Source organism: Colobus angolensis, unplaced genomic scaffold (assembly GCF_000951035.1).
Source record: "Colobus angolensis palliatus isolate OR3802 unplaced genomic scaffold, Cang.pa_1.0 Scaffold26, whole genome shotgun sequence".
In the NCBI taxonomy this organism is placed as follows: Eukaryota; Metazoa; Chordata; class Mammalia; order Primates; family Cercopithecidae; genus Colobus; species Colobus angolensis.
This window is the reverse complement of record NW_012115821.1, coordinates 16,487,341-16,503,629: the sequence shown is the minus strand read 5'-3', so window position 1 is coordinate 16,503,629 and position 16,289 is coordinate 16,487,341. Positions and strand designations below refer to the sequence as shown.

The following is a 16,289-nucleotide window of genomic DNA, read 5'->3' as shown; positions in this document are numbered from 1 at the left end:
TGCTCTTTCATTGTGAGAATGAGATAAGACTGAGGTGTAGGTGGGTGTGTCACAGGACCACAGGACAACCATTTCCCAGCACTCAGCCCCACGTCATTGATTAAATCAAAGGAAGTGATTAGTTCCAATCCAATCTCCCTGATTTAGCTTCCCAAGCCCCCACCCGGGTGGGGTGTGGCGGGGATGTGGGATTTCCAACCTATTTTTATAAGCCCAGCAAATCAGAGTTTCACTTTCTAAACAAAGAGGTGCCAACCTTGAGACTCTGCGAGAGCCAACACAAACCAGGCATTGTACACAAGTGAAAAGAATATAATTAGCAAAGTTATAGCCACAATTAGGAAATACCTCCTCAGAAAAGTTTCCAGTTTACTCTGAGCAGCGCTCAAATTACCATTGTGCTTAACGAAGCCTCCGTCTCTTGGCCGGCTCAGACCTTTCCAACAGATCTATGAATCCCAGCACCATCCACAAAACACAGACACCCAAAATCTAGAGCTGGATCTGTATTTTTTTCAATAACAGATGTGAGAAATGTGCAAACGGAGACACTAAAGTTACAATTAAAACATAAGAAACGTACTTTCAGAAATGACCAGGCAAGTGTGAGCTAAATTATTCTTTCTCTGAGCTCTTTCTTCATCTTCTCTAGCCCTTCCCCTTTCCCACTCTCAAGAGAGGCTAGAAGAGAAAGGCTACAAAAGCAACAATGGGTGCTCACTTCATCTCCAGGATCTCCTCCAGCTGTTTCCTCCTCTCAATCCGGAGGTTGGCCAAGTGCGCTTCTTTTTCGGCCAGGGACTGCTGTGTGGAGGCGAGGCGTGCTTTGGTGGCATCCAGTTCCTGTCTGGTCTTCTCCAGTGCATTCATCAGTTCCTCTATCTGAAAGGCACATGGAGCTCTGTGTGTTATTTCTCCTTCATTCAAGCACAAGACATCCCTTGCTAGCCTGTGTTCCAACAATAAACATAAAGGAATCATAGGGATCCTCGAACCAGGCCGCTGTGTCTTGGAGCCCTTTCTTTCTCTGTCATTGAAACTATGAGGATGCAAACACCTAAGAATGATTTAATAGACTCTGGGGAGTTGTGGGGAAAAGCTGGGAGGAGGTTGAGTAATAAAAGACTACACATTGGGTTCAGTGTATACTGCTCGGGTGATGGTTGCACCAAAATCTCACAAATCACCACTAAAGAGCTTACTCATGTAACTAAATATCACCTGTTCCCCCAAAACCTATGGAAATAAAAAATTAAAACAAAACAGAGCAAAAATCCTTAAAAAAATGTTTCAAACACAAGAAATGTCCAAATTTCTCCAAGGTCCTTGTTCAATTGGATTGTCCAATAACCTTCATAAAAACTACTTAATGTATTTATTAGAATTGGGGGTGAATGGCTTGACCCAGTTTCAACCTCTGTTTGGCAAAAGTCTCAGATACTTCCTCACCACTGAAGGAAGGCAACACTCAAAAGGCATTTTGCCCAGCACAATATACGTTTGTGTGTAGGCCCCAGAGTACTTTGACAGGAAGTTAATCTGCGTGCTTCAAATTCGGTCACATTTTAACCTATCAAAACTGTGTTTGGTAAAAGCTATTCGATGTCCAGGGAGCCTCAAGAGTCCCTCTCACCTCACCTCCCAGCCTTACATTCAGGAAGCAAGGTTTGGCCAAAGGTAAACAGAATTTCAGCCACAAAAGGTTCAAGTTTGGTTTGCCCCTGAAGTTTGAGAGGGTTCTAAACTTGAAATAAATGACATGTAACTTTTATAGGGTGCTAATACACCGTAGAAATAAGCCAGACTATCAAATATCCAGGGTTTTCAGCCAGGTCCCAAAAAATGAGACCCGGGAGCCCTGAGGCAAAGCCTTATCCTCCCCAAACCTTTGGGGACTTTTAAAAGGTAACACACAACAAAAAAGGCTGGTGTTTATGGTTCTGTTCCAAAGACTTCCGTGGAGCAAGCTGGTAAAATGCCATCCCTTGCACAGATGTAGGCTGTGTCCACCCTGCTGATCCAAAATCATGATTCCAGGAAGTTTCTAGATTCGAGTTGATGTTTGGCTTTCTAAAACACCCCTTCCAGCTGAACTTGGCAGAATAGGCTCATCCATCACTAAAGTCAACAGAACGCCCTTCAAAATGTGTCAATGACATGTTAAGTTTCAATTCATAAAGACTTTCTACACAATTTCTGCAGTTTTACATGGAATTTATTCAGAATAAGCATTATAGTTTACATCCAAGGTAAATTACATACTTTTAAGATTTAGAAAACCCTTCATTTTGCCTGATAAAAAGAGGAAATTTAATGATCATGTAATTTAAATCAAAGCCAAAACCAAAAAGAGTTTAAAAAGCAAGGAATATAAAGAACAACCTATGAAAGTGACAAAACCACCCCTATTTAACTGTAAATTGCATTATTCTTTAACTTTATAAATCTATACAGTTTAAAAAGTATTAATAAACTTTTTAGTTTCTCATATAAGCTCACAGGACATCACAAACATGACTAGAAACCCAAAGCAATATGTGATGAAGTTAAAGCAGAGTTTTAAGTTTTCCTCCCTTTTTCTATTTTTGATACACTCAATAGCAGTGACCCCCAAAATCTCAGAATTATGATCATTCCATATGCCAATTCAGATAGTCTGCCTGACCCTCCATATGAGATGGTCTGTGTCCTCATGATTCCTTTTCTGTCATAAATCGTTCTTTATTTCAAACATAATATTGATTTCAGAGGAGTGGGAGGTCTCCATTATTTTCATTTGTTCAATCTCTCTCATTCATCGAAGCTGACCTATCTGCAATCTGTAGACACGGAGCTATTCAGCTGGGTTTCGAAGTCTTAGGTCACCCGCCACCGGACCACTTAGGGCAAACACTAGCTAGTTCTACATTAATCCAACTTTAAATGACACTTTAGCCTAATGATTTCAGGCTGCTGTAGCCATTTCAGCAACAAGCACATGGAGAAACCTGGACACCTGGGAGACATAATCCAGAGTTGTAAGTGATGGAGATGCCACTGGCCTCCAACATCAGTAACTGCTAGTATCAGATGAGACGAAACTGCTCCTCTCAACACCTTGGAAGCAGAGTTTTAAAATAAGTTCCCAGGCCAAGCTCCTCACTTTTCCTAATTTGAGTGGCCCTGGACAGTGAGTATTGTACACTGAGGACCATGTGGGGCACTGGCCTCAGAATACATCCTTCTAGTCTTAGCATGACCACTGTTTCTCTCTGTAACTTTTTGCAAACAATCATTTTACCCTTGGAATCTCAGTTTCCTAGATGATGCCCATGGGTTCTTCCTGTGTTTAATATTCTAGAGACCTGAAAGCTGTTTCCTTTGCTGCCAAAACAAGAGCCTTAGAAAGCAAAAAATATGTCCCCTGGTGTGGTGATCATTACAGTGGTTTCACAATATCCTAGTTCCCTTCCTTACAGGCACGTGGTAGGACCACACTTCCCCTCGCCCTTCGAATTGGCTGTGGCTTTGGCCAATTAAAACCACTGTCATTTCCAGGTAGAAACATTTAAGTGGTAGTGTTCAACTCCAGCGTTACCCTTTCCCTGCCATGGTGACCGTGGAAGCAAGTTTCAGACGACATCATTTTCAGCCTGAGTCCCCGAGTGACCACAATGAAGCCCAGGGCAAACCCACATCACATAGGCAAAATATAAACCTTGTTGTGCTTCCCCACTGAGATTGGGGGTGGTTACTCCCAACATAACCTGGCCTATCTTCACTGGTGAACTGTCTGGTTCTTTTTTTTTCTTCTTTTTTTTGAGACAGAGTCTTGCTCTGTCACCAGGCTAAAGTGCAGTGGTATGATCTCGGCTCACTGCAATCTCTGCCTCCTGGGTTCAAGCGATTCTCCTGCCTCAGCCTCCCGAGTAGCTGGGATTATAGGCGCATGCCACCACACCCAGCTAATTTTTGTATTTTTAGTAGAGACGGGGTTTCACCATGTTGACCAGGATGGTCTCAATCTCCTGAACTCGTGATCCACCCGCCTTGGTCTCCCAAAGTGCTGGGATTACAGGCGTGAGCCAACTGCCTGATTCTTATCAAGTTCTCTGTGCCTGCCTCCATCTCCCCACCACAGTCATCTCTCATCTAGAGGAAAGTGCTTGTTATTCTTGCTGTCACATGGTATTTCTACTCTTGCAGGCCACAAGTAACTCCCTTCTTGCCAAATGTCTTTTCTTAATGTGTAGTTTGCATAGCTAAACACATCCCCAAGTCTCTATCCCTTCTTTGAAATACCATTTTAACTGATTGATTGTATATATGTAGTTTGTGTCTTCATCACCAGATTAGAACCATGGTATTATTATGGTGTGAGTGAGATGAGCTCCTCATCTTTCTCCGCTTCCATTTCCTCATCCACATTTACCTCAACAGGTAAATAGGGAACCCTATTGCTTGCCTATCAGATGATTGTGGGCACATTAAGTGAGATGATGTAGCCCATAAGGCATTTATTCCTCTTCTTCTGATATCAAGAAATTAATTTTTTTTCTGATAATAAGAATAAAGTGTGGCCAGGCACAGTGGCTCATACCTGTAATCCCAACACTTTGGGAGGCCAGGGCCAGTGGATCACTTGATCACAAATGGTGACCCCAGGAGTTTGAGACCAGGCTGGGCAACATGGCAAAACTCCATCCCTACAAAAAGTACAAAAAAAAATGTAGCCAGGTGTGGTGATATGCACCTATAGTCCCAGTTACCCTAGGGGGCTGAGGCAAGGGGATCACCTGAGCCTGGGAGGTCAAAACTGCAATGAGCTGTATTATGCCACTGCACTCCAGGCTGGGTGACAAAGTGAGATCCTGTCTCAAAGAAAAAAAAAAGAATAAAGTATATTCATTGTAAAAAATATGAAAGATCCAGGTATGAAAATGGATGAAATCTTTCTTCTTAAAATTAAATAATAACATCATTTTTAGTTAAGATTCTCCCAAATCCCACCACCTAGAGGTAAACATTATAAACATTGTTATAATTTCTCTATATATTTGTGTATACATAATTGAGATGCTACATATAAATATATACATAAGTTTGTATATAACTGATAAATGATAAGCATTTTTCTTTTGTAATTAAATTGTCTTTTAGAAATACAATTTTAATGTGTGAGCAGTGATCTATCCACTCCTCATCTTCCTGAAACTGATGCTTCTCTTAGTGTTATGGTCTGAAAGTTTATGTACCCCCACAATTCATATGTTGAAATCCTAACCCCCAAGATGATAGCATTAAGGGGTGAGGACTTTGGGAAGTGATTAGGTCATGGGGGCAGAGCCCTCCTATATGGGATTAGTGACCTTATGAAAGAAGCCTAAGGGAGTCTGTATATTCCCTTTCACCATGTAGGGAAACAGCAAGATGTCAGCAGTTTGCAACCCAGGAGAGGGCCCTCACCAGAATCTGACCATGCTGGCACCTTGGTCTTAGACTTCCTAGCCTCCAGAATGTGAGAAATACATTTCTGTTATGTATAAGCCACCTACTCTATGGTATTTTGTTAGAGTAGACCAAATGGACTAAGACACTTATGAACCTGTTCCCCTGTTTATTTTGCAAATTACTCATCTTCCTGCAGCCCATAACTGGGTCTTTCTCCTTGTGACTCCGTCCTAGAGGCATTTCCACCATCCACATAGAAATACAGGGGATGCATTGAGGTCTGTCTCCACAGTTCTCACCTCAGTGTAGATACCTCTCCAAACCTTATCTCCTTTTTCCTCACTTGACCTCTTTCACATGTACCTAACCACCTGTTGATCACTTCCATCTGGATGTCCTAATATTGCTTTAAACTGAGGATGACCAAAATCCAACTCTTGATCCATGTACACCTGCCTAACCCAAACCCCTATCACCTGTCCTCACCCTCCCAACTTGCCGCTCCCTAACACATCCACCATTTTGGTCCAAGGCCCTGACCTTTTCTCAGTCATTCATGTTTAAGACCTCAGAGCCACATTTATCTTCTCCTTCCTCTTTTACTTTCCATTCATCACCAACTCCTAGAGTTCTATTTTGGAAATATTTCTTGAATCCATCATTCCCTTCTATCATTACTTTTGATACCCCAAGCTCAGGTCGCTTCCCCTCCCACATGTATAACAAGGTTGAACATAATTAGGCATGCATACATATATGTATATATATGTGGGCTTTCACATGTGTGCACATATGCTCATGTGTGTATCCCTAGCCTCTGTCTCTACCCTTACCCCTAAGTGAGGACATGGCTTTGCCCGATCATCTGTAACAATAGTGCTTCTAGTATTATATGAAGTAATGATTATAGAGCTCTTAGTGCTGAGCCTGGCAAAGATGAAAACACTTAGTATATTCTTAACACAAGAGGCAGAGCAGCATAGTGACTTAGAAACATAATTCAGGAGCTAGACTGCCACTTACTAGATGTATAAATTCACTCTAAGTGAATTACAACTTTTTTCCCCAGGTGGAAAAATTGATTTCATGTAAGAAAAATAAAATAGTATTTACATTTAATAAATAATATTCAATAAGGACTATTACAAAATTATAGAAATAAACTGTTTACCTTCATGAAAGAATATAGACAAAATTTTCTAAGTTTCTCAACTAAACTCAGAGGCAAAATTTGCTTTAAATATGTATTAATTATTACCATTGCTATGTGAAAATTAGGTTATAGTAATTTTTACTCAAATTATATTAAAATGCCCAGAATATGGATTATGTGGCGACAATATAAGAATAGAATTGACTTTTTAAAAAATGTTAGCTTTAGGGGCTACATATGCATGTTTGTTACATAGGTATATTGCATGTGGGAATTGGGCTTCTATGTGTACCCATCACCCAAATATTGAACATTATACCAACAGGTATTTCTTCAGACTTCATCTCCCTTCTTCCCTCCCCGCTTTATACAAAAGAAGGAAATCAGGTCCTTTGCAGCAACAAGGATGGAGCTGGAGGCCATTATCCTACACGAACTAACTCAGAAGGAGAAAATCAAGTACCACATGTTCTCACATGTAAGTGGCAGCTAAACAATGAATTACAAAACTCTGAGCCTCAAGTACCTCTTGTGAAATGGAGCTAATAACATAACTTAGCTCAAAGGGTTTTTATGATGATTAAATGGGTTCACATGGGCAACGCTCTCAGCACAATGCCTAATACTCAGTAGTGCCACAGAAGTGTCAGCTCTTATTAATGCAGTGCCCAGTCAGTATTCAGCCCATCTATGTCTGTGTATTGCTCCATTCACCAATGCTCAGCCACACATACACATGCACATATACCCCTGGACTGCCCTACATTCACTCCTCTGCTTACCAAAACTGTCCATTCTTTAAGGCCCTGTCTACATCTGACCTCCTTCACAGCTTGCAGTGATCAAAAGCTGGAGCTCTAGAAGCAGTCAGATCTGGGTCAAGTTTTGGTTCCACCTATAAGATCTTTGACCTTAGGCCAATCTTAACCCAATGTTTCCTAAACTTTGCTGCATGTTAGAATCCCTTGGGAAGCTTTTAAAAATGTTGATGCCGTGGTCACACTGCTCCTAATTAAATCAAAATATTTGAGGGTGGGAGCCAGGCATCTGTATTTTATTAAAGATCCAGGTGATTCCAAAGTGCAGCCAAGTCTGGGAACCCTAGACATTACTGACCTCTCTAAGCCTACAGATCTTCCCCTATGAAGTGGAGAGGGGGCAGAAGCAGCCACACAGGATTGACATAAGCGTAAAGTGAAATAATGCATGGCAAGTACCCTGCCTAATACCCTGGAAGGCGCCAGCACATGCCCATTCCTAGCCACACTACTTTCACCCAACCTGAGTGCCTTCAGTTTTCATTGCCTGCACCCATTCTGCACAATACTTATGCTTAGTTGCTATAGTACAACTGGATTACAATCCCTGGAGGGCAGAGACTGTATCACCATCTTCTTTGGAAGTCCCTTCAGCACCTGACACAGCACCAGTATCCACACTCAATAAATACCTGTGCAATGGGAGGAAGGGGAGCACAAAGATGTGATTCTGAAACACCCTCCTTTGACCCACTTAGTGCAATGATGGATGAAGTGTTAAGTCCAAACTTGATACTTTCCTACCCCATAAATCAGTGGTCCCTTCGCCATCCTCAACAAATGCCCTTCAAGTTCTTGCTCTCTGTTTGCTTCAAGCACCTTCTCTTTGCTATGGGGATGAGGGGGCTCAGTTACTTGGCTCCTGAAAGGATGGAGGCCCTGTGTTCGCTGCCACCTCAGCAGCTGCCTGGAGAACCCAGGAACCTGTGAGTTTCACAGAGACACAAAAAAGATGTCTCAGGTTCTGCGCTGGCACAGAAGCATGTGGCTTTTAGTCCTGCTATGCATTCCACAGGCTCTGTCCTGGGACCTGGAAGATACACACTCCCTTCCTTCATTCCACCACCTCGCTGGGCATCTCCCACATGCCATGCACTCTGCTGGACACTAGCCACAGGTCTGTCTTCAGAAGGGTTTCCACAGGGAAGTTGGAAATCAACAAATTACTTAATCACAATTGTGATTTTAAAGAAAAGTAATGGGGTGATGCAAAAGAGTAAAACAACAGCCCATCCTGCACTAGGCACTGTGGCTGGCCTCCCTAAGGCAGGCAACTGGAGTAGCCTGGGGAAGTGCAGGTGGTAGCCCTTGCTGGAGGAGGCCCCGTGGTCCCATTCTTTAGAAAAATGCTAGTTGGAGAATCACAGTAATTAAGAGACAATAAAAGCTTTTGACAGTCCAGCAGGAAAGCAACCCACTTGTCTCTATTTAACACAGCATGTGCTTCTTCTAGAAGTACATCTATTAGTAATTCACCAGACAATAATATTTCCTGTGGAAAAAAGTTTTAGAAAAGGTGTTTAATTGCTAAAATGTCATTTTCAGTGAAAATAGGATTCCAAGCCACCTCAGAAGTCTTCTAGAATATTCCAGATGTTTCACTTAAAATAATTTCCTAAAAGGTCCTCAAATGTGGCAAGACTGGAATTCTGATTTTATATCTAAGATTACATTTTTAAAATACATTGGCTTGGTGTTACATATCTAGAACATAATAAAGGTTTCTTCAAGCTAGATGTTGATTTGGCCTCATCAGTTACAAAAAAAGAAAAACAACCCTGAATAATTGTGTGCCATTTCTGATTGTATTAGTCATTCTATGTTGCAGATCATTAAAACTCTCTTTTAAAATAGTTGTTACCAGGAAATATTCAACTGTATTTGACTAATTCATAACTGTTCACTTTCAGAATAATGAAGTCATCACCTGGCTTTTTAAAACGTCCAGTGTTTACGCATGGCTCTGGAGAAATCATCGGATCTTTTAAAGTGAACAGTGGAGCCTTAAAACAATAAAATAAAAAACCCGTTTAAGACCTTAAATCATTAACATGTGTCGACTTCAACTTACACATACATTTGTGTTGTTTAACTAAATATTTGAAAACCAGCCTCTCTCTCAGTTATCTGCCAGGACCCCACTCCAGGTTCCATGCATCTCTTTCTGACGCGTGGCAGCTTCCTGTGCTTTTCAAGAGGCTTGCTTGGCAAGAGCTGATCCTCAAATATTTTGATAAAGCTATTTTTCCCCTTAAATTATATGTCAGCATGGAGTTGGTGTGTATTTTGTGTTAATGATTTGGAATCTTTAAAGCTATATTTTAAAAACAGACAGGCTCTTCTGAGTTAGGCTCCACCATCCATCCTGGTTTCCTGTCTTCATTCCATCCTGAGTGCAAGAGGATGGTAGTTTTCAGTTTGCACCATAACACAGAGCCAATGAAACCCCCACATCCCAGGTTGCAGCAAATCTGGAATGTGAATTGGTCCTGTGGGAATAGCTGGACTTGGCCCAGCTCAACTCTGGGCACAGAAGGTCACCCTGAGATCAAAAAGTGAAGATAAACGCTTAAACCCCCTCCTCAGCAGCAGCAACTTTTCTGACAGTGATGCTGGAGGCTGAAGGATCTGTTAAAACAAGGACTTCTAATCTTATTTTTCCAATTACCCTTATCTGACATTTCTATCTCTTCCTCCCTCCCACCTCCCCACTGCAGCCTTAGAGTGACACCTTTTGGAAAAGGTTGAAACTGAAAATCCCCAGACTGCTTTCGGCCTGGACCTGACCATCCTTAAGACTGTGTTTGTAATTTGTTTTCTTCTCACTGAAGTTTAAGCATCAAGGAGCTTTGCTTACATTGGCTGCCTCTGATCCTTCTCCTGCAAACAAGTGCTCACATCAAGAACATTAGTTTGGGCTCAAACTCTTTTGATTTTTACAACATTTTACATTCTGCCTTTCCTCTTCTCTTCCCAGGCTTATTAACAAAACTTCACACCACAGTAAGAGGAGGATAGAGAAGAAATGTGCAAAAATACATACATCTGACTTAAGAGTCTGTTAAATGAGAAAGTGTCAGAATACAAATGAATGACACTTTCTCCAAAATCCCCTTGAGCACTCTTCATTCCAGATGGGATTGGGCGCAGTGGAACTTCCTGGAGAAAAAGGCTGTGGGGATGTGCTTCTGGATATGTAGTGTAGGTATATCTCGAGCAACTGGGAGGCTTTATTATACATTTGTCACAGTTCTGCAGCGTGGCAAAGAGATGGCCTTCTCTCTAACAGCCTGCGACACTCTTGAGAGGCAGTATAGACATAGTAAAGGATGTGGACTCTGAAGTCAGAAAGCTTAGGTCCCCATCAGGCCCCAGCTACATGCTGACGGCATGATTTTAGGAAAGGAGCTTGACCTCTATGTACGTCAGTTTCCTCTTCAGCAAAATGTGAATAATAACTGCACCTTCCGGAGACCTTGTGAGGAATACGGGCACTACAAAAGTAACACGCTTGGCACATAGTAAGCATGCAACCACCCGAGATTGTCATTAACAGTGGTATTAGCTTAAACACTAGTACTTAATTTTCAGCCTATAAGAGGATACATAAGCAAGACAACGGGTTGGATTTCCTATTTTTTTTACATTTTCCAAAATATGCATCACATTTTTCATCTTCAATGGAAAGGTGAAAATTTTCACCACAAAACATGCTTTGTAACAAACCAAATTAATCATATACAAAACATGCATTGTTCATATTTTAATCTTACTTAGGCTAAATTCCAAACATAAAGATGAAGGAACTGGAGAAGAAAATAGAGAAGCATTGTCCAATAGAACTTCCTGCAATGCTGGCAATGTTGTAACTTGTTCTGCCCAATATGTATGCCACTAACTACATGTGGCATTTCCAATGTGTCTGGTGCAAACCAGGAAATGAATTCTTTTTAATTTAACATTAATTAAAATTTAAATGTAAATAGTCACAGGTCTATTGGCTACTGCATTAGAAAGTGTAATATCAGAACATCTCATTTTCACAGCTTTGTTGTCCAATGGTGATGTTCAGAAATTATCTCAGTCTTTGTGGAACATTTACCTTTTTTGGTCATAGGAAAAAAACATTTCAATTCTTTTAAATTCAGTATAAAGAATGAATTACTATTTGATCCAGTGGTTTTACTTTCTGGATTTATTCTAAGGATATATAATAAGGGATTTTCCCAGAGAGGAATTTACTCTAAGAATATAATAAACATATTCATCACAATGTTATTTATAAAAATCAGAATAAAAGCTTGTATGTGTATGGATATATTTACATATATACACCCAATACATACATATACAAACATATATATGTATACATATCTTCAAAAAAATTAGTTACAAAAATTACGGAGTACGTGTATGTGAGTGTGTGTATGAGAGAGAGAGTGTGTGTGTGTGTGCGTGTGTGTGTGTGTGGTTTAAAAGTGTTACAAAGAAATTAAATAATAAATTACGGGCACCATATTGTTGAGATGTTGGTCAGATATTTAACACTAAGCAAAAAGATTTAACATAAAGGAAAGATGCTCATGAAATCTCAAGTGAGGAAAGCAGGTGGTAAACAGTAAATACAATACAATCTCAACTATGTGTTGGGATTTTTTGTATATTCGTAGGAAAAACAAAAAGAGGGAAATGTATCAAACTATTCACGATGGCTTTGCTTCCAGGTTTAGGGATTTCATATTCATTATATATTTCTTTGTACTTATTGATAAAAATATATATTACAAATGTTTACAAAAAGAGCAATTAAACCAATTTCAACTAAGAAAGATCTGCCTAGAAAATATTTCTGATCCCACAGAAAAAAACAGTTGCAGGTAAACCATAGCCTCTAAAGGAGAGGTACGAAGCAGGCCTCCAGAAAAAGATGGGCCCTCTGGCAGCAGTTACAATGGCAGCTAACTTTAGCCAAAAGCACCTTAAGACGGGCTACTCTTTAAGGCAGTGGTACTTTGGTTCTGAGAGTCCCTTCGATTATACTGGTTATAATCCGGTTCACTAGGGAGAGCCCAAGTGTTAGTGACTCTAGAGCTGTCACCAGTAATTCCTGCCACCTCCACCCTGCCCCACAATGCACTTTACTCATTTCACCTTGTTCTCTAATAAAGTTCCTATGGGTTTTGGAAGTCCAATGTGTTCATTTTCTCTCTTGTTTTGTTGGTGCTTGTTTAGCTTTGTCTGATTTTGTTATTATCATTTTGTTTCCACAGCACTCAAAGTAAGCTGTGAGGCCCTAGAAAATCAAAACCATTTGTCTAGGCTATTTGGCCATCTCCATTAGCAGAGTCTGTTCACTCTCATTCAACAAATCAGGGTGGTGTTCTCAAACAAACCCACTTTCTTATAATGCAAGGATCAGTGCTGGGGCAATTCCGAGGAAGGAGAAGAAAATGGGGTTCCTTTACTTTGAGTTCCCCTACTGACTTGGCTCTGGAAGAGACACCTACTGATGATGACAAATTTCAATCAGCTCAAATCAAGCCTGACTCCAAGCCTGATATCTCTGGATCCTTGCATCACAAGATCTACCTTGAGCAATAGGAAGTGGCTTCCCTGTATGTCACCTTGTTCTTTTAAGCACATGGAATCCAATGCACCCTTGCATCCTCCACCTGGCACAGCCTCTTCTCAAACACACAGTAGATAGTCAACAGATGTGGGAGGGAGGTTGGGAGGGAGAAAAGAAGAGAAGGAGCCATACTGTAGAAAGATAATCTTTACTGGCGATTTAGATAATATCCTATTTGATTCTCACATATTCCCAAAGAAGCAGACCATTTAAATGATGGATAACTTAAGCTCAGAAAGAGTAAAGGATTTTCAGGTGGTTTACTTTTTACCAGGATCTGAGACTGATTGTTGAATACAAATATAATAGGAGAATTGTTAGAGAGGACTCTACTGAGAGGCTCTGGGAGGAAACCCTGGACCACAAGACCCTCAAGGGCAAGAAAATCCCTGGTTCATTTTCTATCACATAGTCAGCACCCACAAATGCATGGATGAACATAAATTAGTGATGGATCTTGGGTCCCTTTTGTTTCACTGGAGTAGAATAGTCATTATCTGTTTTGATCCCAGCACGGTTCCAAAATGTCTTAGTTGACTTTTGTATTCTATTTAAGTTTTCCATTATTATACAATAAATTATCATAGGCTTGGTTCCTCATAGTTCTACAGGTCAGAAGTCTAGGCAAGGTGTGACTGGGTTCTCCAATCAGAGTCTCATAAGGTTGCCATCTTATGGCAGTCTACTTTCTCATCTGGAGCTCAGGGTCCTCTTCCAAGCTCATAGAGTGGAAAGATTATTCAATTCCTTGCAGATGTGGGTCTGAGGTCACCTTGTCATGTCCAGCTCATAGAGGCCACCTGTATTATTTGCCACACTGTCCCCTCAAATCTTTAAAGCTAGCAAAAGGAGAATCTCCCTCACATCAAATCCATCTCATGCTTTAACTCTCCTTCTTCAGTAAAAGCGCAGCACCATTTAAGGGCTCACCTTAAGGATTAATTAAGTCAGGCCCACCAAAGATGATGTCCCTTTCTTAAAGTCAACTGTGCCAAATAACACACTTAATCATGTGAGTGACATCCCATCACATCCACAGTCACTATCCATAAGGTCGATGAGGCCATTCCCACACTCCGAAGGAAGAATCCCTCCACAAAGCATACCATAGCTTTGAAGACTTCAGCAGATAATTTTCATGTTGTAAATGCCATTTAGTCCCAAGGATGACTACACACTAGGTGAAGCAACATTCAAATCAATGACTTGATACTGACTGAATCAGGAAATGAAACTGACTTTCTTAAGAGTCATGTGATAAAAAGGTCATAATTGTGTTCCCTTTTTATAAAACAAACCGTCACACACAAACAGAGACACATACATTTTAAGTGTCATGTTCAGCAATAGCTACCAGTGCATCTTTTGCTAATCCATAGATACCACCAGCAGGTACTGGTTTCCTTATTATTATAATCCAGGTAAGTAAAAAAAATCACAGTAAAGCTTTATCATCCTCCAACTAAATATATCCTCCAGACTGCTGGCTTGGTTAGCTCTTCAGTGGGAGGAAAGCAAAAACCAGACATAATGTGCCAGAATGAAGTCTTCTGCTTCAATTTCTCCTTTATTTAAAACATTTTATAGGGGCTTTATGTTGACCCTATTGCTTCAGGAGAAGGAAATCCTCCCAAATGCGTCCCTAGGGCACAGCATCCCCCACAGTGACTTGGCTCCCTCCTCTCAGCGATTACTGCGACATGGAAAAAATTCTTAATTGGTTAACCTTGGGAAAATCACTTCATACAGGGAAGACTCAGAACAAAGAACGCCCACCCAAACAGTCAGTTCTCCCCACGTACAAAGCTCCTGGTGAGGAGTATGAGAGGCACCGCATGAGCAAGGCTGACCAACAGAACTTAGCTGCATTTTAAAGCTGAATAGAGGGTTCCTATACTTTCCTTCCACCTCCAAATGGAGTAAGTACTTACGCAACCACAACAGCAGATCACTAAACCTTGCTGCTCAGCATCCTCCTTGTACCCCAGGAAAGGAGACTGCTTTCTGGCTGTCCAGCTGAACTAATGAGAGTGGGGGTTTTGACACTGGGCTCCCAGTACCAGTTACTCTGCTTCTCACCTGGCTCCACAACAGAAATTATCCCCTAGCCCCTGCCAGGGGCTATGTATTGGTCCCAAGGGAGCCTGGCAGAGAGTAGGTGGATGGCAAAGGTCAAATTCAGCCCACTCCTATAAAAACAACCAAAGTACACATCCTGCTGTGCATAATTTTCATGCTTAAAATCAGCAACTTTTGTCTTTCTGGATTATCTTGATTCATGGAAACATTTACTGTTTATCTGGGCAGAAACAAAACATACTCAAAACTTAATGTGTGACACTTTCACAACTGGGATGAAAAGCTATCTGCCAGATTGTACCATTTATATTCACATATTAAACTCCAAGCTTCACCAAATATCTGTACCACGCTTTGGAAATAGACATCTATGTTTTCCCCCCAAGGACACATTTTCTACGATGTATGTCTTTATATTTTCAAAATAAGTGATTTTTCCCTAGCAGCTCTTCTCTGATTAAAAAAAAAAAAATCACCATTTTCATTATCAATATGAGATTATAGTCTAGTCTCCTAGACAGTGATTAAACATAACTCTGCATCAAATGTAACTCTGGTATCAAATAGTCTCAAGACAAATAAAAGTGCAAACATTGGATTCCTTGCTTTTTAAATGCCAAATGTTCACTCAAGGATCTGACTGTTTCAGCTGGGACTTTTTCTTTCTTGTACAGCTTCTAAAATATTTAAATTGCTTTGTTTAAAAATGTTTCTTATTTTTCCTCTCATTTCTTCAAGAATGTATAGCTATAATAAAACCATGATACCCAGAGTTCAAGAGGAAAAACAGCCTCAATATTTAAAAATAATAATTATACATATATTGAAATGAACACCCCATTTTGATGGGTCACATTCAGAAACCTTAAAGGCGCCTCTATCTGGGTAATAGTTCCTTTTGGACTACAAACAATTAGGCTGTGTAATTTTGTGCTGAATCCCTTCAGATAACTGTGTGCGCACAGCCAGGCCACTTTCTCACTGGCGTGGAGGCCAGGGCTGTCAGGCCCACTCCTCTGGTTAATGTCAGTAGCACTATGTATAAAAGGTGACTCCAGTGTGTACAAATGTTGATCTTTAGAGAAGTCATGCCTAGACTCACACACACATCCACTCTTTCGCCCACTAGGTCAACAGCGGGAACAGAGGGCAGCCCAGGAAGGGACTTGCCAAGAGCAGA

At 40.8% G+C, this 16,289-nt stretch overlaps 1 protein-coding gene across 2 annotated transcripts in view; it reads right to left on the bottom strand.

Annotated features, from left to right (window-relative positions):
• Positions 1-16,289, bottom strand: part of ERC2 (ELKS/RAB6-interacting/CAST family member 2) — a 987,567-nt gene that overhangs the window by 395,343 nt on the left and 575,935 nt on the right. For both annotated transcript variants that reach the window (XM_011947267.1, XM_011947268.1), the window contains one exon: positions 722-882. In XM_011947267.1, the coding sequence (XP_011802657.1) occupies positions 722-882 (161 nt within the window). The remainder of the gene's footprint in view (positions 1-721; positions 883-16,289) is intronic.